This window comes from Toxorhynchites rutilus, chromosome 3 (genome assembly GCF_029784135.1).
Source record: "Toxorhynchites rutilus septentrionalis strain SRP chromosome 3, ASM2978413v1, whole genome shotgun sequence".
Classification (NCBI taxonomy): domain Eukaryota; kingdom Metazoa; phylum Arthropoda; class Insecta; order Diptera; family Culicidae; genus Toxorhynchites; species Toxorhynchites rutilus.
The window spans coordinates 47975713-48002572 of record NC_073746.1 but is presented as its reverse complement, the minus strand read 5'-3'; the positions used below and the strand labels follow the sequence as shown (position 1 = coordinate 48002572).

At 39.1% G+C, this 26860-nt stretch overlaps 1 protein-coding gene across 10 annotated transcripts in view; it reads left to right on the top strand.

Annotated features, from left to right (window-relative positions):
• LOC129773573 (AF4/FMR2 family member lilli) overlaps positions 1–26860 on the top strand; it is a 190019-nt gene that overhangs the window by 37854 nt on the left and 125305 nt on the right. For all 10 annotated transcript variants that reach the window (XR_008742686.1, XM_055777194.1, XM_055777191.1 and 7 more), the window contains one exon: positions 25663–25774. Coding sequence is in view for 9 of the 10 variants with exons in the window: in XM_055777194.1 (XP_055633169.1) it covers positions 25663–25774 (112 nt within the window). In the remaining variant the exon portion in view is untranslated. The remainder of the gene's footprint in view (positions 1–25662; positions 25775–26860) is intronic.

The following is a 26860-nucleotide window of genomic DNA, read 5'->3' as shown; positions in this document are numbered from 1 at the left end:
GCGACTGCTCCGATGCATCAAAAGGAACTAATTTTCGATGCTGATACTCTCTTGGTCTCTTGGCCTTCTCTTCGCCTTTTGGCTTTAGGGGGATTTTTAACTATTCCGAGGTAAAATTCGACGCTTCTGCGTTCCCTCACAGCGCTTTCATGATGAATGAAGATAGCTTCACCACAACAGCGACAACATGCTCCAATTGCTATTCAATTATAACTGAGTGGATTTCCGAGCGGCGCTCGCTTATATACCGATTGGTGAATTCAATAGCCTGTTTTGAAAGCAATTTTAAGGCTAATGAAACAAGTTTTTGGATCAAAAAGTAAAAAGTATATAACGCGTAGATATTTTATCTTTTTTGTTTATTACACCATTTCGTTCAGTTGTTTAGGAGCTATTAACGCTCATAATCTCAGTCTCCGGCGTAACGCTTTCGTTTTCGAAACTTTGATTTTACACTCCGGTATGGAAATAAAAAAGACGTAGTCCTACGTCAAAAAACAAAGTTTATTAGCAAGAAGGTAGACAGAGAAAATGCATTGTGATTAATTTAATATTGAAAACTGAGTTTAAAAAAATCTTGAAATTCTGTATATTTGCTGAAAATCGGTAATTCTGTATATACAGATTCTGTATCTGAAATTTGGCGAAAAATCTGTAGATGATAGAATATTCTGTATGACATGATAGAAATGATAGAATATTCTGTGTGACAAGGCCGATTCCCCAGGCTCCTTGGTTTTGAAGTCAGTGTTAGGGATCACGTTTCGATGAGAACAAAAGTTCCCCCAACTTGGCACATTGGTCTTGAAGTTTGTGTTGGGGAACACATATAGGTGGCAACAAAGGTTCTTCCATTTTGTATGTTTTTGCAATGCTGATTTTTGATTTTTTTTTTGAGGAGGCGATCTGGCGTAGTGGTAACATCCATGCCTCTCACGCTCAAGGTCACGAGTTCAATTCTCACTCCCGACATTCTTCCAAAAATGGAAGTAAAAGTGACGAACCAGCCAAATGAGTTGAAAGTCACTATAATACAGATATAAAAAAAAAAAAAAAAAAAAAAAAAAACAATTGGTACAGCAATTGAGCGTCCTAACTAAACGGCTGAAACGTTACTCTGACTCTGCAAAGCGCCAGGAACAAAATCGGATGTTCAGAGATAACGAAAAAGCGTTCTACGACCACATTAGCGACGAGAAGCCCGACTACCGCGAAGGTTTGCCAGATATTAGCGATGTGACGAACTTCTGGGCTGGTATTTGGGAGACCCCAGTAGAACATCGCGACGGGCAAATGTGGTTAAGACGGGAGGAGGAGAGTTGTGGTGAAATTGGAGAGATGCCAGCTATCATCGTCGGAGAGAACGATGTCCGCGAAGCCTCGCGGTACCTGAGGAACTGGGCAGCACCGGGCCCCGATGGTGTCCAGAACTTTTGGCACAAGAAGCTGACCGTCGCACATCCAAAGATAGCTGAGTGCTTCAACAAGGTGCTACGTGACCCACACAACCTTCCTGAATTCGCCACCCGTGGCGTCACCTTCCTCCTCCCGAAAGACAGCAACACATTGAACCCATCAAAGTACAGACCGATAACGTGCCTATCGAGTCTGTACAAAATACTGAGCAGCATAATTACCGCCAAAGTTTCTGCTCACTGCGAACAGTATCACATCATCGCAGAAGAGCAGAAAGGATGCAGGAAAAATACGCATGGCTGCAAAGACCAGGCCATCATCGACGCAGCCATAGTCGGCCAGGCGGTATATAACCAGCGGAACCTAAGTATGGCCTACATCGATTACAGGAAGGCTTATGACTCCATACCTCACTCGTTTCTCGTCCGGGTATTGGAGCTCTACAAAATTGATCCCGTCGTCGTTAGGTTCCTGCAGCATGCGATGAGGCAGTGGAGTACGTCTCTGCACCTCAGTGATGGGGAAAATGTGTTGCAGTCTAGAACGCTGCAGATAAAGAGGGGGATATTCCAAGGCGACTCTTTCAGCCCGCTTTGGTTTTGTCTGGCACTGACCCCCTCAGTAGGACGCTCAATAGAAACGGTCATGGCTATAAAATAAGGTATGGCGACGGCGCCCACGAAGAAGTAACCCATACCTTCTACATGGATGATCTCAAGGTCTACGCTGATTCACGTCAGCGTCTAGGTGTAGCTATCCGGGTTGTCGAAGACATAAGCAGGGACATCTGCATGGAGTTCGGCCTTGACAAGTGCCGCTGTGTCCATATGCTGAAAGGGCAGCTTACCGAATCCGGAGGTTACGAGGTCTATGACGGCGAGTTCATAAGAGACATGGTTCGTGGCGAATCCTATAAATATCTTGGATTCCGACAGCTCACCGGGATTCGCCACTCCGACATCAAGACGGAGCTGCGAGACAAGTTCTTGAGTCGAGTGAACTGTGTCCTGAGGACTTTCCTCAACGCGGGGAACAAGGTACGCGCGATCAACACATTCGCGGTTCCCCTGCTGACCTTCAGTTTTGGTGTAGTCAAATGGAGCAAAACTGACCTAGAGGACCTTGAGAGGAGGATGAGGAAAGCATTTAAAGAGGCCGGAATGCACCATCCTCAATCGGCACTGGAGAGAGTTTCACTGCCACGCAAAGAAGGGGGACTTGGAATAGTCGACATATCTGCACTGTGTGTTGCCCAGGTACGACAACTGCGCGAGTACTTCGCAGAACGCGCCAACCAAAACGCGCTATACCGGGCTGTCTGCGCCGCCGACAGAGGATACAGCGCTCTGCACTTGGCGCAAGCGGAGTACCAACTCAACTGCAATCTGCAGACAGTGGAGGAGAAGATTGCAGCTTGGAAGCAGAAGGCAGTGCATGGTGCCCACCCCCATCAACTGGACCGGCCACACGTCGACAAGGCCGCATCTAATCTGTGGCTAACGCGTGGTGAACTCTCTTCAGTAGTAGAAGCCGACATGATAGCCATCCAGGACAGGATAATGCCGACGAGAAACTGCAGGCGGTACGTCTGGCATCAAGACGTTGATGACATTTGCCGGATGTGCCATCAACCAGGTGAAAACATAGAGCACATTATGGGAGGCTGTCCCGTTTTGGCCAACGCAGCCTACACCGAGCGCCACAACAACGTGGCCCGTATTGTTCATCGACAACTGGCGCTCCAATGTGCTCTACTGGAAGACAACGTACCAAACTACCGGTACCTGCCTGCACCTGTCCTGGAAAATGACCGTTTCAAGCTGTACTGGGATCGCACTGTTCTGACCGACCTCTCGATCCACCACAACCGGCCAGATATAATGGTTTACGACAAGAGCGACCGCAAAGTCACCATCATCGATGTCGCTATTCCACTGAACCAGAATCTGGAGGAGACCCACGGTCGCAAAATCTGCAAGTACCGACCATTGGCCGTGGAGCTCAAGGAACTGTGGGGGCTAAGGGAGGTCCCAAGAATTGTTCCAGTCGTTCTCTCTGGAACTGGAATTGTCCCGAAGACACTTCTGGAAGCGCTAAAGGTGTTGAATATGGAGAAGGAATTGGCCGGCATCCAAAAGTCGGTCATCCTTAGCACCTGCGCGATTGTCCGACAATTTCTCGGTCAGGACTGAAACAGCACGAGCATGCAGATACGTGCATTCCGCAGAGCCTAGTCCCCCTTTGGCATTCAGAAGCCCGGGGGCAGGTGAAAATTCTGGCTAGGTTCGCCTAGTTAAGAAATGAGATAAGTCTGCCAAAAATAAAAAATGCTGGTTTCCTCAGGTATCTTGATTTTGAAGTCTGTAGTTTCATAAAATATATTATTATGTTATGTTCATTTTCACTACAATCAATTGTTATGGAGTACCCAAACTGATCAGAAAATGACTGAGAAATAATTGTGGGTAAAAGAGGAAGCTTGTATCTTCCATTTCGACCAATCAGAACAAGGTATTCAGATTTTTTAATTGTTCGATGGTTAGTTTCATTACATGTATTATTTATTCAATGTAAAAAAATATTGTGAAGTGCCGAAATCGATTGACGCAAAAATCTCATCAATCCATCATGAAATGACTGAGCAATAAGCGTTTGAAATCGAACATTTTTCACGATGTGATCGATTTTCGTTTTTCAATTTGTACCCCACAATATGTTTTCGAAAGACGTAATCCTACGTCGAAAAATTAGGGAACAGAGTGCGAAGTCGAGATTTTTTTTTTATTTTACGAACACACTTTTATCTTTGTGTGTGTGATTACAGTGGGCAAAAATATCGGATAGAAATAGATAGTCGATTTCTTCTGTTTTTTATTTTTTTTAAAATTAATATATGTTTTTGCTAACTAGGTCAATAGCAACTCTAATTACCTTGATCAAACAGCTTTCATTTGATACAAGAAAATTTAAAGTCTCTATAATTCAAAACATCATCATCCTCATTTACTATTACACTTTCCTGCCAGTGAGCAATGAACATCAAATCGCAGTGCGATTATGTTCGCAACCGCAAATCCAAGGTGGAACTGGATTGAATTATACAAAGCGTCGGTTTCCATGCAGTCTGGTGGAAAGTTTTTGTGTACTTTTTTGCATCACATGCGCACATTGTTGTTTTTTTATGCGATGCCGAATGTAGATTGAAATGGTTACCTTCAAGCGGCTTTCAATGTCTTGTTTGCTAGAAATGTGAAATAATGGTGGTGCTGGAACATTCATACATTTCGTCAAAGAAAATTTTTTCCGACTTGCATTGTGGTCACGTGTATTCTAGAACTTGTCACTCCAGAATACATTCAAGGCGTGTCATTTGGCATAGAAATTCTCAACTAAGTATTACTAAAAAATATCACGCAAGTAATACCTACGTTGAAAAGACAAAAGTTACACTGGGAACGTTAGTACCATCCAAGAAGATGTCAATTGAATAAATAGCCATTATAGTAGCCTTAGTTGTTATAGCTATAACCCCAAGAAGAAGAATAACGCTTGCGATGCATAATCAGTGGATCAACAGCTTGTGTATTATTCTCGAGAGGGAAAAAATGAATCATGAATCAATCATCTTCAGTTGATTTTACTAGAGGCGACGCGTGACCAAGTGAGCTACCTGTTCAATCAACAATGGTGTGTGTTGTCTATCGTTCACATCGGCTTCGTTCAGCAGAAAACTTCGAACTTCGAGGGCCACTAAAATTTTCGATGCATTCTTCAATAATATCGTAAGAGATGAATAATATCGCAATCCAGCGTTAAGAATGCGGTACTGTCCTGGACACAACGCCCTACAATGTTTCCATCAAATATTATTTTCTACTACCTGCTGAAAGATTCAACTACATAACACCATGTATAATATAGCTTTTGGAAGAAGATTTTCTGTGAAGATCTGTTCACTGGTACAGGTATGTTTATTATCACGTTCGTTATTCAACAATCAATGAGATCACCATGAAAAATTCATACGAATTTTAATATCAAACTCTCAAACTCCTGCCGGAAGGGCTAAAAGAGAAAACAAATCTATGAGATGACCCCGACTGGAATACCCCCTGGAGTTACGTCGAATAAATGTACTTCCGAACGGTAAACATAACTCCAAGAGAACAAGTTGAGAAACATCCCACCACCCACAGACAGTATCATTCCAGCACACAGACGCACACGGTGCAATGCGTCTGAAACTAACTGACACAAATTAATGAAACTATTACCCACAATTCTGATACTACTAGCAGCGAGGGACTTCCCAACAACACCGCGCTCATATTTAAACTCCGGCATGCGGTAAATACTAATAATGTTGATACTGGTTGTCCTCCTCCCTCTCCGCCCGTTTTGTTCCATTCCACGAAATCTGGCATGCTCCCATGCGTGGAACCCACTATCCAACTTGGCTTGATATCTGTGAAAAACATAACCATGCCGCGACCCGCGCACGACAGGTTCACGATCACGTTCGGTACAAATATAAATGTACACAGTAGTGAGGTTGCTGGGAAACGCGGTGCGGCGGAAATTTGTAATCCAATTAGTAACCGCTTGGAATGATAGCATACCCACAAAGCGTTGTGAGCTTTTAAATCCGATTTTTTTACATCAATGCTGAGAAATAGTCCTTGTTTGGGTAGCTGAAGCTGTCAAGTAAACGGTTCAAGGTTGAAATACATTCCGGCTACGATGAATACTTTGTAATATTAACGTCCAAACCGCCGAATTAGCCAATTAAAACAGTCGATTTTGACCCGACTCTTTTAGATAAAAAAAACAACAACAAATTCATTGGAAAGACTATATACCTCCTAAAAAGTAAAATGTTAAACACAGTTTTGAGAAACAGAATTTATGATTGCAAACTTTATCTCATAACAGATATGTTGCTTTTGGTGAGTCTTCTTATTCTCACACTGAAAGCTGACGCATATCAGATCAGTGATAAACAGACAAATTAATTAAAAAACCAAAACAATATAACAAGCACGTTGCATACATTCAACTAATTCACCGGCCCAGCAGAACAATCATCGCATTAAAATCCGAGCCGAATGACACGCTGATCAGCTGCGAACACTGAGAGGAACACCACTCCCACACATTTAACATTTCTAGTGAACGTAGAATTTAATTTGGCGGCGTGTTAAGCACCAAGTCCAACCGATTCCGGCAGCGTGTGCAAGCTGCTGTTTCGGTTAATTATTGCTTAATTAGTTGGTGGATTGGTGAACAAATTTTCACGCGCGCGGCGATGAAGTAGAATGCCTACCTCATGACAAAGTTCGACACTCCAAGTTGGACCGATCGCACACCTTCCCCACTTTCCAAATAATCCCTATGGTGGGGGTGGCGGCGATGGTAGAGGAAATTATCTTGGTTAAAATGCCATCGCTCATCAAACTGGGTTCGAGTCGTTTCTAATGTCAGGTCGCCACCATCGTTTTCTTCCCACTGCGGCCCCATTAGAACGGAGCGGCATCGAAGCGCAGCACAAAATAAACGTCACAGAGCGCGCGTTTACTGGCCCCAAATCGGCACATATTTGAGGCCACGAGCTCAAAAAACAGAAGTCCGTTTGCCAAACGGCCAGACAGTAATACGGTACCGCATACTACAACTGGTGGTTAAGTTTGGCATCACCACTACCCAAATGGAATTGCAGCGGAACACAGATACACAGATGTGATGGCGACCACACACAAACGCACACAAACAACAGTAATTTGAAAAACGAATAGATTCCGTGAAACGGCGGGGGTAGGTTGGGTGAAGTTGGTGGTTAAGCAGTTCACGATATGCAAATATTGTTGTTTTCGTTGGACGCGATTCAGAGATGAAAAAAACCCTCTGCCGGTGCGATTGCGAGCTTCTCGCATCAACATGTCGTGGGGGAAAGCAGCAACACAATAACAGAAAAAAAACTTAATCGATGCGGAGAAATCATAGGCTTTTCGAGTGACGTAAGCAACAAATTGCAGCAGGATGAAATGTGCCGTAATTTGGGTACGATAGAGGGCGACGCACTCTCCTTTGCAAGTCGAACGCAACATCAGTTTGCAGAAATATAACCATTAGCGAGACAGCATTGGCAGCATTTTCTCAACAGCCAAGGTTGAGCCGTATTGCTATGCTTGAGCGAACCTGAATTACTCAGGCAATAATACGGTGGCGGCAAGACGAAGTACAGCCAATTTTGCGAGATACAGTGTTATGAAGTAATTTTGGAGCGACGTGAATGCGTAGAATCCGGAATCAGTGTTCATTTTAGAACAGCATCCCTAGTGGTAGATTCTGGAATGTATTGACAGAAGTCTGTTCTGAAAGTGGCGAAAGTTTCGTTTGGATCCGTTTTGCTCTTCAAAAGTATAGAATTCGTTGTGAACATCCACGTCGAAAAATCGAATTTCTCGAATTTCTCGTGAAATTTAGTTTATTCAATTTAATGACTTTCGAGTCACTCCGTACTACAGTAGAGCTGTAGCATGTCAAAATACAAATAAAAACAGAAATTACTCTCTCGATAGCCATCTGGCCATAGTTCAGTGCGCATGGTATCATAGGAATTTCTCGTGAAATTTAGTTTATTCAATCTGATATATTGGACAAATCATCAGTTTGGACGACTGTTCACATATTCTAGGAGAGGTGAACAGATATTTTGTTCAATCTCAGCGATTAATTAGCATAGAAATTATTTTTATGTTTGGGGGCAAAGTGGTCATGGGTGAATAACAACATACAATGTTCTGTTTATTAACGCTGATATACGTCATCACTTTTTGCTCTTGGAGAAGATCCTTTTGTGGCTTTGACCCTGGATGAATATGTCATTCCAACTAAACCAAGCCTCTTTATGCGGAACGTTATGTGTTTTTTACTACGTTTTTGTTTGCAAGAGAAATTTTAAATTGAGAATCTAGGTGAATAGGCCATGCTTATTTCATACATGTACCTACTATATCAAATATGATTTGAACAAATTTGGACGAAAAAAACGCATAAATCTATCCCATTTAGCTTGATATGTGCGGGTGATCACTTTGCTCCCACTAGGTGACACCTTTACCTCCAGTTCGATTTTTCACCTTTTTTCCTAATGATGAAAAGCTACTATAAAGAACTATTTTAAATTTTTATAGTAAAAGCCGTTTGCTATCTTGAAGAACAATGAGTTGAACTATAATATTCTTAGAGAAACGGGAATTGAATCGGTATGTGGGCGCTGGAAATGGGCATATTCCTTATGGTGACCACTATGCCCCCACTTCCCATACTGTTGATTTCTCGCTGTCTAGAGCACTGAAACTAGAATACTGAACTTCTTGAATATCTAAGTGCTTTTTCAGTATCTCCTAGCAAAATTACATTTCCAATGCAGAACAAAGCATCTCAGCAGAAGCCGAACGGTAACAGAAAATCCGAACCGAAACTATTATGTGATGACTGCTGAAGCGTAAGCAACACCATCGAAACAGTATTTCAACTTCAGTTTTTCATCGAAGAACACAACTCTCAACATTGAAAAATATCTTACGTCACTTTCAACCCGAAAATATTGAAATCACGAAAGTTGAATGATCGATTGAAAAAATCACAAATCAGTCATTCACGATTTATCAGTCATCGAAGCAGCAAGGCTTTCCAAATAGTATCTCTCAAGGCCGGATTATTTAGTTTGGTATTTCAATTTGGTCATTTTCAAGGCTAGAGGCGAAATAAACTGAGAAAGCTTAAACGCTCTATGATTCAAAACAACATCATTACAGCAATAAATCCAAACACACTCCTGAATTTATAGAAGCTCTCTTCAGGCAAACATAAATATTAAATAGATGGAGACGATCTGCCGTTGTGGAAACATTCATACCTCTAACGCTAAAGGTCACGAGTTCAATTCTCACTGCCGACATTCTTCCAAAAATGGTTGTGTTCGTTCCTCACGATTTAACTCAAGAACGGAGCAACGGATTTGAACAGTCAGTATCAGGATTGAAGTGTCTCAGTCTGCGTCAGGTGTATATGTCAAGAAAGAAATTATATACTGCGAATATAGATCGCGTACAGAAAAATAATTTCCGGGGAACGTGAGCGTTCGAAATTATTTAAATCAGAAAAGCAATTGTGGGTGGGACGAAGTTTGCCAAGTAAGCTAGTATTAAATAGATTTTTAGAAAACATCGAAAATTTTTAAATAACTCTTTAGTCGAAAGTTTTAGATGCCCTGGAAAGGAAAGTTTTGTGTAGTTTTGTACACGCAGCTGAAAATGGTTGATTTATGATTCATTCTTGTCCTCGCGAGAACAGTACACACTCAGAACAATACACGTAACGCATTCAGTATGTATCGCGGCATTTTTCCCGTACTACATACAGTGCGGTTCCAGGCTATTATATATGTGTGTCACACACTACTGTTTTCTATTTGATAACGCATAAAATCAACAATTCGTATAATCTCCACGGTATGAAAACCAACGACGTACCTCCTATTTAATATTTCTCTTCTGCTTCGATTCCGCTCTACACTATGATTGCTTCTGGCATATTCTGAAGATGCAATCTGTGGCGAAAAAAAAAATTCAAGTAGCAAAATAGAAACTGAGATTTGCCAGGGTGAGCACAATATTTAGAGAACTTTCGCTGACAGCCAACGAAATGCATCGACAAATCTTGACTAGGATGGACTTTCAAGCATGTACATACTCATATTCATAGATTTTTGTGATTTCAATAGTTTGCTTTCGGAGCAGTTTTGAGATATTAAAATAAATGTTTGGGTCAATTATCTTTCGAATGAAATGATTGACTTACCACTTTGTACAACTGACAAAGAAGTATTATCACTCGAAATTTTGCACCCCAAACGTAGCGCTCTTGTTTCAGAAATTTTAAACACACGCCGCAGTACAGATTCAAATATGATGTGATGCAAAAATACAGAGGCACTCTTCAGCAGACGGCATGCAAATCGACGCGGTGCTCCCACCGAGCAAAATTGCACCATACAGTGCGATATCTATCATTTATTCTTCCGTAGAATCGAGCAAAACCATTATGTGTGACATCAGCATTGAGAAAGACTGCTGTTTGATTATTGGAGCGGGACGACTTGAATGATGATGATTTTTTGAATTAAAGAGGCTTCTAAATTAATAAGTTCAATCATGACTAAAACAAATATTAACGGTTAAATTATTTCATAGAAAACTATGATCAGTTGAGAGTTGTATTTGGGCTTCAATTCCAAAAAATAGCAATATTTTGCTAAGTTGTATTTTGTTGGTATAAGTCATTATTATATAATTTATTCTTAATTTTTTCGTATACATTATATAGAAAAGTTGGAGAGTTCGATTCACGACCGCATGGTTGAAATTAATATTCAGATAAGATATTAGTTGAATTTCAATATACATTCTGTCAAATATATACCAGGAATTTGTGTTTTGGAGAAAATACTACATTCATCATCTAAATTTATACTATAGCCTGTAAAATAGGCCCTTTCTGAAGCAACAAAATCTTTTCAACGAACAATGCAGTCATTGAAAGACTTTTTGTATTTGTATTCAGGGATTACCTTCAGTCCACGCAGCGAATTCTTTTTTATATGTTCATTGCTGTCAAAACGGGTTCCATGATGCGGTAATTTGAGGAGATGGGAAACAGTCACTCCTTTGTCGGAAAATATAACCTAAACTCCGTGGCCTTGAAAAAACCCATTATGGAAATACAGGTCGGACTCGATTATCCGGTGTATTGATTTTTTTTTCACTCCGGATAATCGGGTCAAAACAATTTTTTTATTTGTTTGTTTTTTTTTTGCATGTATTTTTCGTTTTTTGACAATAAAAGAGAAATTTGATTTTTGATTCATCCCCTTAAAGTCAGAAAACACCTTTCTCACATGAAAAAAAAAAATTTATCCAGATTCTCTCAGGAGGTGATAGATGATCATATTTGATGAAAAAAATCCTCCTATGCATATGTTCGAATTTGAACAATGACAGAGTTACAGAACTTTTTTTTTTGTTTCGGACTCTGTTGCTTCAAACTGATTCTACATTGAAAAATATGCTAAGGATATAGCAGTGGAACAACTGAATTAGTGAATTTCAATAACATTTTGGAAGTGAAACACTTAAAAGTTTATAATTTTTAATGTGTTATTATTAATTTTATCCTCAAAATTGATATTGAACTAGATTGTTTCTATCAATTAAAATAAAGTTCTTTAATCGCTCCACAATTTGTTCTTTGACTGAATATAATCGAGTCCAAAATTGTATATAATCGAATCACATGTAATCGAGTCTGTATATAATCGAGTCCGACCTGTACTGTATTCTATTAGTCAAAACATTTCATTTGATACCAATATTGAGGGGATTGCAAAAAATACATAGTCGACCATTTTTTAGCGGCGACCTTTTCGAATTTATGTTGTTCATAGTGTAGTGTATTCTCCAAATCGAGCCATTCAGCCATTTTTTTGCGGCGGCCAAATTTAATTTTTCAAGATCATGGAATACGCAGTTTTATAATGACAGTAGAATTAAATGTATGTTCCAAATTTCAGATCAATCATTCAACAGGAACGGGGTAAATTTTCTATTAATGTGGGACAACCCAACAAACATTCAAACATACATAGAAACAGGTCATGCTGAATGAACCCATTCAAAAAGTAATTAGTTGTTTGGGGACTGCGGCCATTTTGCAATTGGATTTTTCATTATCTGCTGTTCTACTAGTCGAGAACTTTCTTTTGATACACTTTTGGGCATTTTTCATAAATGTGTTCTAATAGTCAAGCCTTTTCATTTGATACCCATATTGATGGGGTTCTGAGAAAATAGGTAATCCGCCATTTTGTAGAGGTCGCCATCTTGGATTTGAATTTTTCATAAATAACTGTGTTCTACTAGTCAAGCCCTTTCATTCGATACCCATATTGATGGAGTTCTGAAAAATATGCAATCCGCCATTTTGTAGTGGCCGCCATCTTGGATTTGCATTTTTCATAAATAACTGTGTTCTACTAGTCAAGCCCTTTCGTTTGATACCCATATTGATGGGGTTCTGAGAAAATATGTTATCTGCCATTTTGTGGTGGCCGCCATCTTGGATTTGCATTTTTCATCAATAACTGCATTCTACTAGTCAAGCCCTTTCTTTTGATACCTATATTAGCTATTCAATGTAGAATTATTATACAAATTATTCAAAATTTCCTAAAATCAAAAATAAAATACTCTGGATAATCGAATCCCGGATAATCGAGTCCGACCTGTATATGGAAAATTGGAAATTTTTTATTTCAACTCTGTTTAAACAAGCTAACTGTTGAAAAAATCATGTTTTATGTTTATTTTTTATTTCTTGTTATATTGCAATTATTAAATGTATGACAACATAGTGAATGTCCAAATCTTTCGGTGCGAAAATCTCGTAAATTCATCAAGAAATGATTCTTATTCCCCGAGTGACAATAGACGTCTTTCATGCCAACTTGACTGACCATTCAGATTGCAGTGAAACTTTGTGGGTGTAATGACATTGGTCATTTAAGCAACTTCGCATACTTGAAATCTTCGAAAAAAAGTAGACAACTTTTTGAAAAGGGCTATAATTTTTTTTTACAAAAATTTATGATTCATAAACATTAATATCTACAAAATTCTGGTCAAAGAATGAAATGTAGGAAATTGTTTCGATTTTCATAACCAAATTTCAGAATTTTTAAAATAAAAGTTACACTGAAAAAAATAAAATAAAAATGGAAATTCATTTTTCTTAAAAACGCATTTTTCTAAATTTTTCTAAAGTTCTCAAATAAAAGCTATTCACATATTTTACAATTTACAACAAGTCACTCATACATCGGAAGATAGGTACTTTTACAGAAAAAAAGTTTTTCTAACAACAACTTTGAAAAAATATTACTAATTCTAATTTCGTTTAACGCCAAGACAAGACCTCTTATCTTTTATAGTTTCTGGAATACATGGCATTTTTGTATGGAGACTCCTGAACATTTTAGTGTGTAAATTCTCGCGTTTGACATGTACTTGACGTGTTTCCAAATAGAAAAAATGTTTGCAGAACATGTAAATCGCGACTTATCTTTTTATAGTTAGCATAGCATTTTTGTATGGAGACTCCTGAACATTTTATTGTGTAAATTCTCGCGTTTGACATGTACTTGACGTGTTTCCAAATAGAAAAAATGTTTGCAGAACATGTAAATCGCGACTTATCTTTTATAGTTTCTGGAATACATGGCATTTTTGTATGGAGACTCCTGAACATTTAAGTGTGTAAATTCTCGCGTTTGACATGTACTTGACGTGTTTCCAAATAGAAAAAATGTTTGCAGAACATGTAAATCGCGACATAAAAATGTTACGAGTTTAATATCAATAGAATTCTTTTAAAGAAAACATGGCAAAAGTTGATAGGCCTGGACGTAGGGGCACAGACGGGATTTTGGCATAGGTCTGTAATTGCATTTGAATTAAGTTTTTTCATTGTTCAAAATCTGTATTTTTTTGTCTTTTCATATATCAATTGGAAGCCCTGAAAAAAATCGTCTCCTGTATGAAGTAGTATCCTTTAAATGATATGAAATACGGTTTAGTTTTCGTGACTCTTGGTTCGATCGTCTTCAATGGGCAGGTTGTGGATTGGTGTTCACGATGCAGATTCCAGATTTGGCTATTTATAGTTTTTTAATTTTTGATATAGATTCCCATGCTCTAGGTTCTAAGTTATAGATTGTAGAACTAGATTTGGATTTGTGATTCGAGCCTTCGTCCTATGGTTTTGAGGGTTGCTTGCACTACTAACACCGAATACGCGATATCAGATTATCATCAAAAAGTTCTTTTGGTAGCTTTCTCAGGTTACCCAGGAATATGTTTTGTTAACTCGTGCTGATTTAAATGGTAAACTAAACGAACGATACGTCACACAGTATCTAGCATGTCTGGGAGTTTTCTCCTAGTTCGCTTTATAGGTTGCTTATGACAATCTTCCGCCGCGGTGTGTTGAAATATGTGAAAGATTCCCGTTTTCGAGATGTTAAAAACAGAGAAGTTGTGAACTTCATAGTCATAAAACGGAAGGATGGAATATCTTTTACGAATAGGGTAATAGCTTTGACGTGAATATCGATGATAAATGAACCTATAAAAAACAGAACTTAGAACGGATAACTGTGAACGCTACATTCCAAAAGCTCTTTTTTCAAGTTATTCTCAATTTTCATAGTTACTCTCCGGATAGACCTGAATTAACATAACTGCACAAAGAACACCTTAACACATTAACCAACCGCATGTTTTGGGGCAAACTTGTACGCTTCATTTGTTCGGATTCCACGAATGAGATCGTTTCCTTCGGTGTGGATGAGACGAAGGCGAGCCATCGGGAGGCCTTGTTAGATTATTGACAGACCAATGATTGAACCATCAAGTGTACAAAACACGGGCTATTCCGTGATACATTCGTAACAGACGGAACGCGAAACACAAGATCACTCGTGAGCGGCCCTTAATATGTTAAGTGGCGCTTAAGGCTATAACTCGAATCTAAGAAGAACTGAACAATTATTTACAGATAATTTGTCTGCAAATGATATCGAAATATGGAACGTCAAACTTCAAAAACTGTGCTTTTGTTTTTCATCTTGATGCTCCAATCCTTCTATTCTGCTTGTTCAATCTATTCGACGAGTTTACACAGTTACACAGAAAATTAGAACAGAAAATTCGAAAACATTTGTTTTTTTTTCTCAGTGTAATCTAAAATAGTTGCCGGTCCGTTGATTCACATGTTTCATGTTTGAAATGTTCAAATCATGTTCATTTCTTTCATATTATTATTGCCGGAAGCATAATCTTCCGTAACGGGACACCGGTCAAATAGAGAAAGATAACGCGAAATCGCAATTATGAGCGCACATTCATTGCCGGCCCCTCCAGCCCAAGTCAAGTTCTCTATCATTTACATTTGAGATCGCTGGGCACAATCTGCTCGCTATCATATCAAAGCTTCTAATTTATTAAACAACCCTCCTCTTCCGCATTACGTTTCGTTTCGCACAGGGTTCGGTGTTCGATCGCTCACAGAAGCTCAGTCCCATTACGGTACCACAGGTATACATACATACGAATATATTCTGACATTCAACCATACATTTATGGCATCTTCCTCGGCACTGGCAGCCAGCAGCAGAGAGTCGCTTTGTCCATACATATTATATAATTAATTTCTGTCTCTTGCATTTCCATCGCCGCGCAGACACAAAGTTCGCAACAGCTAGGCAACGCTACACATATTCTATCGGATAGCTCTGTGCAGAATTTGTGCTCCACGTGCCACAACATAGCAAACCCCGGAGTTCCGTTCGCTCCGAACGAGCCCAATCCATTTCGTTATTATGGTCGTTCATAATGCATGAATTGCTTATTTTAATTTCTAGCCCAGCTCCATCGTCAGTCAGAGCGGAACGATATTCATGGTGCATTAGAGTTCATATCACTGTGTGCACGACCCAACACACACACCCCATCCATCAAACCCGAAGGGACTCTGGAATCTGGTTTTAAATTTCTTACCGCCAATCAAAGTCACTGTCGCATACAGCCGCTATTATTTCTCTTTCTTTTTTTTTTGGGGGACTGCGAGGTCCCCAACCACACACTCCAAAAGGGATTTGAAACGACATCATGCAAAGTAGTAAAATCAAGGACACACCAAAACTGAATAATCGAGGCTTTCTCCTACTCAGTCACCAGTATCACCACTGAAATGTGGTTTTCATCCCTTAGTGCGATTCCATCGGAAAGGGAAAAACGACTTTCCTTCCTTTCTCACTCTCACATTCAACCCCAAACCGTAACTCGACATAATAACGTTCGAAGGAGCGGAATTGGGACCGACCGAGTTCAACTAGTCTGCATGGGTAAAAATAAGGACGACAGCAGTGAACTCCATTGTCTCTCTCATTGGATGGACTTTCCAGAACAAATTCGAATGCATAATTCAGTGGCAACCTCTCCTAGGTGAATTTGTTGTCTTCGTTTCTCTCTTTTTTTTGCGTTTTCGATGTAGTCAATAAGGGGTAATTTCTTGAATTAGCAAAGAGATTCAGCTTTTTGTCGTTAGGACTGGGGTTAAACATACTTTCGAGTTCACAACCAATCGACTCGGCATCAAATTCATATTCCATTGGCTACTGCTCTATGTCTACACACAAGCCCAATCCAATATTGTAGCTCCACGCTCGCACGCTGACTCTGTCGAAGTGCACGATCCGGAACACAAACAGAGCGAGAATGAGCGTTTGAATCGCCATAAATGTGTATCTCTCTATCTCCGCCTCCTTAATCGTCCGGACAGGCGAATCGCAGTGTTTGAAAATTTAGTTGTTTGCAGCCTAACAAGCGTAAAACGTTCCGCTATGTATTCAACGACTCAGCGGCGGCGACGGCAGCAATGAAAATTGACGTGAGCAAAACCATCGCAGAATAATAATAAAAAAATATATCTCCGATTGTGCTCCCTCCATGGGGGGCGGGGGGAGATGAGCCTTCCCCCGCTCTCCGTTCGAATTCAAACAAGGTCAGCTTGCCTCCATTTTATTACTACGGCACAACCACCATACACACGTAACGGTCGGTCAGTCGGCCCTGCAGCGCAGTGAAACGTATCGCAGCACCTATACTAACTCAATCACGCGATCCACTCCGATTTGATAACATAATCTAATAAACAACCGTTTTGGGCAGGCTTCGGTCTACGATGGAACAAGTGAAATCGTGTCGCGTACCCCCAATGGTAGCAATTTTACGTTCCCCGCGAAACCTGTCAAAACCAAATAAATGCACCACCGCCCGCACAAAACACAGCAAGTGTAACAAACAGTAGTAATATCAGCCAATGTAAGCATTTGGATTGGTGGTGTTTTTCCAAGTAGTCGAACGAATTTGTCACAGTCGGTACGCGAACGGACAGAAGAGATTATCTCATCTTATTCGCCGAAGTAAATTACACAGGAAAAAATATTTAGTTTCCTGGAAATTGCTTGGAGCCGCAGAAAAAAGCGAAGTCTTGATTCGAAATTGTCGGAAAGATCCAACGTGAGCATGATTTTGAGAATTTAATGTTGATAGAAATTTTATTAGAATGATGCCCATGTGCAATCGTTCCGCGCTCAGTGCGCATTTTCATCGTATAGATCTTGTTACTAACATTTTATGCAATTATGATCAATGATATCTTAATATCCAACAGATTTAAAAAAAAATGGAAGATATCTCATGCATGCTAGTCCTTGACATCTCAACGGGTGGCTATCTTAATTTTATGTTCCCTATGTAAGTCTTCCTTAGCCATACACATTTGAGAAAATAAAGGTGGTTAGCTTACTCGCTCAAATCCGTTCGAAAAATGTCAACCCATGTAACAAACGGGTCTTTTCATGGTCACCATTTGGTATATTACAGTTATGAATTTCTGAACAATTAAAAGAACTGAATTCAAAAACATTTTTTTTTAACAATCACAGTCCTACGTCAAACTTCCATTTGTGCCCTTAGGAACAGTCGTTTGTACATTTTTCCCTAAAGAAAAGTTCAGCTGATAGTCATCGTTTGCTTGTCGAAACTTACAAAGAATAAATTACATCGATGAACATGTGTAAAAAACGGTTTGAACGATTCAGAAGCAATAACTTTAATTTGGATGATAAAGAAGAAGATGGAGAGTAGGGTGCCAATGAATGTATGGGAAAAATCGACCCTAAATTTTTCAAAAAGTTACCCCATACAAAATACATACTATGTGCAAAATTTCAGCTCAATCGGACTTACGGGAGAGTGGCACAAAGCGGTCAAAGTTTGGATTTTTTTGAAAATTAAAAATCACCCAAGGGAGGGAGTGAAGCAAATTAGGGTTTTCAAAAAAAAAATATCTTAAAATTGCATGAAACGAGATCTACTGTCATCTCGAAAACATTTTTTACTAAAAGTCACCGTTTTAGAAAAAAATGACATGCAGTATGCTTTCACTTATTATTATTTTTTGATCAGTGAGAGCAGAAACAAAACGATTTCCGAAATTTTTGGCGATTTTGATACTGAAAAATCCGGCACTTAGTCGGATCGAGTAATACGGACGCTTCTGGTGAAAATCTACAGTCTTCCTCTTGATTGGTCAGCTGTACGATATTTCGTTTCATTTTTTTATAAAGATCAAACGGATATGTGGGAATGGTATTCGTGACATACAGAGAAATGGAGCGCTGTAGACAGTGACCGTCGATAACAATAAAAAAGCAAATCATAATTTGTTTTTATTTCAATGTACACTGGAGTCGTTTTTTACGCGGGGGATACGTGCCGCGTAAAGAAAAACCGCGTAAATTCCAAAATCCGCGTAAAAATAAACCGGGTAGATCTCAAAATCAGAATAAAAATCTAACAGTGAATTATTAATTAAAAATGCAACCCATGTTCTAACAATTGATTAACTTATTTTTTTTGTATGCGACTATCATGATATCTGTATTTAATTTTATTTCTCAGCTACTACCAGTGATACAATACCAAGTTATTTTGTGAAAAGTCACACCGATAAGAACATTGAATTTGTTGGCGGTTGATACGTGCTGTTTCGTTGATGAAGAATGGCCACTTACCGTTTTCTGAATCGACGGTCAAATTCATAACTGTTGGGCCCCGTTCATGAATAGGGAAAACAAAGATAGGACAAAAAACTTCATTGGAGCGAACATATCGTTCAACTTTGTAGCACATTATTTTGTCGTTGTCATTCAATCGAGGACAGAAATATTCCCTTATCCACGGACCTTATTTATTACGAACGGCAGAATCCAACAATCATATGAACATTGAAGGTTTTGCTTAGCTGAGGCGAATATGGTACTACCCAACGATTTCACGATTCGTAGGACTTTGGCATTCTGAAATCCGTTTGACTCAAATTTATTCGTTCTATGCAAATGTGGCCATCTTGTCTTGATTAGGTATTTGCTTGGGGAAAAAGTTATCTATTATTTTCTCGGTAGCTGGCTTTAGTGATAATATCTCTCGATCATACAATTTCGAGTTTAGGCTCGTTGTAAAGGTGACATTTCATTTAAAAAAAATCTTTTGTTGTTATTTGTTTGTTCCATTTGTTATGAGTTACAGGGTGTTAATAATGGAGGTCAACAAAGAGACAAGGCCACACAATTCCGAGAGCTTGACTGAGATGTTTTAATGCATCCACAATATAGTCCGGACATGGAACCAAGCGATTACCAATTTTTTTCTCGAATTGCAAAATTTTCAGAGTGCAAGGATCAAGAGAAGATTGTAAAAATCTATTGCTAGAGTTTTTCGCCAATGAGGACCAAGCCTTCTATGATAGAGACAGTACGAAGCAACCTTTAGAATGGTCACAAATTTTCCAACAAAACGATGACCTAAATCGGACAATCCGAAGCATATGAAAAATAGTTTTGAATTTCGCCCAAAAATAATGGATATCTTTATCCCCAACCTAATATTTTTCGTTTAGAAAAAATGTGTTTCTTCCATCCGAAAATCCGTTACCATTTTGACATTTTAACCAAAATAATAATGTGTATATGAGGTAATCCTCGCTTTCAATCAAATACATCCAGCAACGTGTGGGACTGGATATGTATTGCATTTTAGCAATAGCAAAAGCTGTATCGGCGTTGCGCATGATAGCATCTCGCAAGTGAATTTATTCTTCCTCACGCCGCTTCGCCGCGTACACGTCAACCACTACTCACGACTTCGTAGAATGTCGTTGCCCTGACTGCATCGAATCATCATACGTTACACTTAAAAAATCATCGAGCGCACTCTCTTGTTTGTTTCTCTCCACATATTCATAAATTGTGATAATTTGAAATAAATGTTGTTTTTTTTCTCCCATCTGTTTATTTCATTAGGCTCAGTTAGAACTTTAGATGTAACAGAGTCGGATTTATTCGTGTACCTTTTTTTCGTCGATAATTGATAGTGTTGTAAATTACACAAATTGCACCGGTCAGTGGCCATTCTACTCTGGATTCCTCGAGTCAAGAGAGATGCACCACGATTGATATGAGGTACAGACTAGGAGGCGTCGCTGATTAATGGTCAGTTACACCCCAATAGGAAGTATCCCGTGTCGGCCACACATACAGAGCACTGGAGATCGCAACATCCCAATTATGAGAACCTTTGTAATACTAACCTCGAGTCGACCGCGAGTAATCGGTTACATATTACTAACATAGTTGTAAGGCAAAAATTGTCAAAATATTGAATTCCCGGCCTCGTCAGGCTAACGCCATATGTGCCTTAATAAAAAAAATATTTTAGAAAAAAAAATCATTGTGCTCATTGGATAAGGCTTTGAACTAATCGGCGATGCACCTGACTTTAAGAAAATTTAGGTCACTTGCACATGTGTCGATGAAAGTTCGATGAAACGGACGTAGCGCCATTTGTCATTGAACAACGTGAATAAATTCGTTCTGATTGAATAATGAGTGGCTGTTGAATTTTTTATTTCGATATTGTGTATACAAACTCGACATTTGTACACTAAAATCGCGAAATGAAAAGTAAAAATAAGGGATGGGATTGAGAGAATGAAAAATTGGGTTTTTATGCATTTTTCAAGGCAAAATGAACAAAATACAAATAAAAGATTATTCAGAAAAAAAAACTATGAATGGGTTATACCTATGATATAACCGTAAGTTGACGTAGGACTGCCGTTGGCTTAGTAATCAATTGTGTTTCTTCAATTAACAATAATCCCACCTCGGATGTTCCTCATTGGGTACGATATTGTTGATTCCCCCAGGCTTCAAGTCTGTGTTAGGGAAGCATTCCAATTTGCAGAAACGGAAACGAGTACAAAAGTACTCGCAGCTTGCATCTATTTTGCAATGTCGATTTCCCCAGGCTTCATGTTTTTGAAGTCTTTGTTAGGAAAACATTCCAATTTGCAAAAACGCAAAAGAGTACAAAAGTACCCGCTGCTTGCATCTAATTTGCTATGCCGATTTCCACAAGCTCCATAGTTTTGAAGTCTGTGTTAGGGAAACATTCCGATTTCCAGAAACGCAAGCGAATACAAAAGTATCCGCAGCTCGCATCTATTTTGCGATGCCGATTTCCCCAGGCTTCATGATTTTGAAGTCTGTTGTAGGTAAACATTCCAATTTGCAAAAACGCAAACGAGTACAAAAGTACCCGCTGCTTGCAGCTAATTTGCTGTGTCAATTTCCCCTAGCTCCATGATTTTAAAGTCTGTGTTAGGGAAACATTCCGAATTCCAGAAACGCAAGCGAGTACAAAGATACTCGCAGCTTGCATCTATTTTGCAATGTCGATTTCCCCAGGCTTCATGGTTTTAAAGTCTGTGTTCTGAAACATTCCAATTTTCAGAAACGCAAATGAGTATAAAAGTACCCGCTAGTTGCATCTAATTTGCTATATCAATTTTCCCTGGCTCCATGGTTTCGAAGTCTGTGTTAGGGAAATATCCATCCATTCCAGCGATTGTACCTCAATCGTTGCGCAATCATAACTGAGTGGAGTTCCGAGCGGCACTCGCTTATATACCGATTGATGTGATTTCAATAGCCGGTTTTGAAAGCAATGTTAAGGCTATTGAAACAAGTTTTTGGATCAAAAAGTAACAAGCATATTACGCGTAGAAATTTTATCTTTCGAATGAAGTGTTTATCATCGTTCAGTTGTTTGGGAGCTATTAACGCTCAAAATCTCGATCTCCGGCGTAACGCTTTCGTTTTCGAAACTTTGAACTTGCACCCTAGTATAGAAATGAAAGACGTAGTCCAACGTCAATAGATTTTTTTCTGCATTTGACCACCCTAATCGATATTAATTATTCAGTAATCGGTTTCCCAGTGGTATGTAACTATATCACAACCCATTCTCATGCCTAAGGAAGAGTTCGACTTGCTGTAAAATTTTGACACGCATCCATTGAAAGATGGTGCTTTGTGATAGTCAAGTAGATTTTTGCAAGAGGCGCCATCTAGACGTCAACCTTATGAACTTTTCAGCCAAACTGTTACTTGTGTGCATACTTCTAGCTACACCCAAAATTGATTTTCAGCTCATGTTTTGTCATTCCGATTTATCACATTAAATGAGACATAGCATAACAGAAAATGTCATGACTCACAAATACTGGTAAGCATTTGTATAATATACATAGTACAGCAATATAAGATTAATACGAGCGAGCGAAACAAAAGACAAATAAGCTTCCGCTTACTTTGCCACATACACGGCCCAGACCGAGATAGATATTGTTCTCCTTTATGTGCTCCTTTTTTACTCTTAGAAAACATTTCCCAACTTCATTTTATAATCAGGTGCAATATTATCACGTATTTGCTGAACAACTGCTGAAGCATCATTAGTCATGTGGATAGGGTGGACGTGTAAAATAGCTTTGCATTCCAGCCGGCCTTCGTTCGATTTGACATCGTATGGACTTTTTTTTTGCACAATCCCAACTGAAATGAGGAAAGAAAACACAAAGGATTGTCTGCTCGCATACATAAAAACAATTTTTAAGCTTTTACAACAGCTCATTATTTGCGCATTTGACTCTCCAGCACACGGTATGGCATCATTTCTGCCAAAGATGAAATGTTTTGTGCCAACGCTAGTTTGGGTGTGCCGTTAGAATGTAATTTGTATAAATCGCCATTATCGCGTAAATGAACGACACAACGTGAATTGCAATAGTTGTTATTTTACTAGTGATATCCGATGAATATACTTTTTTCTAAGAGGGATATAAAAAATATATAACGTGTAGAAATATATGATATGACTAAAAGAATGGGGGAAATTATTTGAACAACAAAACCGTAAGTTTCTATCAATTCCTCCTCTTAAACCTAAGAAAATTAAATCGTCTGCTAGAGCAGTGCTGACTGAAAATAAATTGTCGTTCAAGGGGTTAATCTGTCAAAGTGCCGTACACATTACCGCGCACAACTCGAGATCGCACCGTCCGATTTGAGATGTCTTTTTATGGGAGATGCCTCTCTTACATTTTTATGAATTCGGTAAATCATTAATAAAGAATGATTAGGTGCCGCTATTTCGAATGCAACTGTATTGTTGTGACGTAGGAAATGTGATTAAACAATAAAGCTAGAATGTGTATGATGAAAACTATAGTAAGATAATATTTTTTCGATGACAAATAAACGCCATAAACGCGTCTGAATCGTTAATTCAATTAGTATTGGCATGAGAATTGATTTGTTTCAAATACGCGGATTGAAGAAAGAAAGATGAACTGTGGCTTGGGGAAAAATCGCAGGGGAACGAAAATGAAGGGATGCAACCTTGGACCAAGTGTATTATCAAAGCATTGTGAATCCTATAGTTTGTTTCGGTGAGGGAAGGTTCGTTGAATCATCCAAATAAATTGGCACGAGAACGATAATGAACGATTATGGTGAATTAGCTCTCGATCAATAAAAAAAGATTACGGGGCATATTTGAACTGTAGCAAAGAAAATCAACTGGGGTATTGCGAAAATCAGTCTTGGACAGGTTTAAACCTGTAATCATAATCATGTGATCATTTTCACTCAATGAAATGTGTATCCATTACGAGTGCATCTATAGGCTAGTTTTCGCACGCTTAAGGGGGTATTCTAGTCTAGAAATCTGAAAAAATCGAAATTTTTTTTTTACCATATTTCTGTAGTTTAGGCATTCAAGAATATACTCTAGAAAGGACTTATTGAAAATCCTATTATTTACCTAGTTAGAGCCATCTTAGTGATGTGGTATCTAACCTGTTACGGCCATCACAATGAACTTCAAACGCGTTTCTCTCGGAACTAGTTTTTTTCTAACTGGCGTACACGATATCTCAAGTTCTACTGAACCGATTTATGTCAAATTTATATGAAAATAATCTGCATACATCTCGCTATCGCATGAACCAATAAAAAATTATAACTTTTAATTTTACTATTTTTAAAAAATCGGTAAACGCAAAAAAAAACGTTTTAAACAGCATTTTTGTTTTCAAACGGCCGCCATTTTGTTAAAACCCATGTTTTTGACTTGTCCGAGGTTTCATGCCATAGCGACATCTTTACTGATTCAGAATCTGTTCGATTTTTTTGTTTCAGATAACCAGAAGGACTGGAATCGTGTACGCCATGGCACAACTTTTTTTTGAACACCCTCACTTCACCAGCATGTAACTATTCTAATTATGAATATTTTTTTTCCGTCCTATTTTTGTTTTATTGTTGAAAGATAGATAAACGAATAATGATATAATGGATAGTAAAAATATTCTTTGTTTTATTTTTACGGAGTTCGAAAAAACGTCCGAAATTCGTGTCTCTACACTAGAATACCCCCTTAACTAATTTGTCCGACAGCAAATGAAGCAAAAAAGTGGGGGGAATAGCAGCAAATCGTGCATGAAATAAATTAGACGTTACTGGATCAACCGATACATCGGTTCGATTCCTCTAAGATGATTTGTTTCGTCATTCGAGTCACCTTTTTTATTGTTGGTGGGTGTGGGGTTGTGTCCGTGACGACGTTAAGTTGTTGTTCGTTGTTCGACGGCCATAACGAAATCACACCGAACACGAGAAGGCTCTGGGAGATGTCCCAATCCGAACAAGTGCTGGTCATAAGTCTATGCATAATTGATATCCCTCGCTCCTTCTGCCACCACTGCGAACATACACACATCGACTAGACCATGAGGGGGGAGAGTCAAGCTTTTGAATATTGAATGTTTTTCTTCCGTCACCCCATCTATCCGGTGATTCAATAGAAGGAAGCATCATTCTCCATATTTCGCTGTTCACGTGTACAGGCCAGATATTCCCACCACCCTCGCATTACCTACAGCTGCTTTTACCTTTATCTAGTTTGACTAGTATAAAATATTTCCTTCCTGTTTTGAAGTTTTCTTGAGATATTCCCAGCCTTCCTATTCCAAAAGGTATACGTTGTTTTTCCCTCCACCCTTTTTCTTGCCTACGCCCAAGACCGATAAAAAGTGGCAGGTCGACTCAAAACTAGTTCTCATATTGTGTTTTTTTTTCTTTATTGCTTTCCTCGACAGGCACGATGAACAGGACAGGATGGAGCGCAGAGAACGCGACAAGCAGGCACGAGCACAAGCGGAACGTGATGCGGAACCACCGGCACCAATATTTGCCGCTCCGGTTAAAGTGGTAAGTGAGTTGCGAGAAACGACTTTCCTGAAATGATTTCTAGGTGGAAACACTGTATCGCCGCCCCACCATCCACCCATCCATATATGCGCAATCTTTCCCACACTCATTGAACATTTTGCGAAGAACCTCCTCTTCTTAAGGCTGTTGAGCGCGTATGTATGATGTGTGTGCCATAAGGACCTGTGTACTCTACCTCCCAAGAGTCATCGGCGCAACTGTTTTTGAACTTTTTCCCCTGTTTAATGATGTCTTCTCGGATGCAACCGTTACAACACTGTGCCAGAAGATCGCTAGCCTCCTCCTTCTTCTTCTCCCCTTCACTAGGAAACAACTAGGAGAAGCGCAGGAAATTGCGAAATGCACAAGTTTTCTTAGTTTGCATCATCGTTTGGCTGCCTTCGGGGGGCGAACTTCGAAACGACGACGACGAGCATAATCCACTTGTTGGATGGAAACAAATCGGGAAGGGCGAGAGAGAGCGGAAGTGCGCGAAAGGACCTTGCTCTCCGCACCATTGATTTTTCGTTTTCCTTTTTTGCATGTGTTTTTGCTGCTCAAGTTTGGGGAGAAATATATGATTGCCGTTGTTGGTTTTTTGATTGATACTAGTCGGTTGCTGAAAATTGTTATTGTCAACTGAAATATAAAGATTGTAACATGAAAAGTGGTCATCAATTACACCTTATTTTTACACTAATAATAATGATAATCGCCGTTTGATGACGGTTATATAACATTAACCAGGAAGTCAATTCACCCGAATCTCTCTTGCCCGAGAAACACCAACGGTAACATAGAGCCGTATGTAATATTTCACCGAATGAATTAAAAAATTAAAATTTAATTAAAAAAATTAAATTTAAAATTAAAAAAATTAAATTAGAATTAAAAAAAGTATAAATATCTGTGTGTAGGAGCACAAACGGAAGCTTGACGCAAGACTGTTATTGTTCGAAAAAAAATGTTTTTGAATTCAGTTCGTTTGAATTCGTAAATTTAACTAATTTTATATTTCAAATAGTTGCCCTGAAAAGAACAGTTTGTTGCACGTATTGGTTTTATTCAAACGGGGTGTAACAGTTG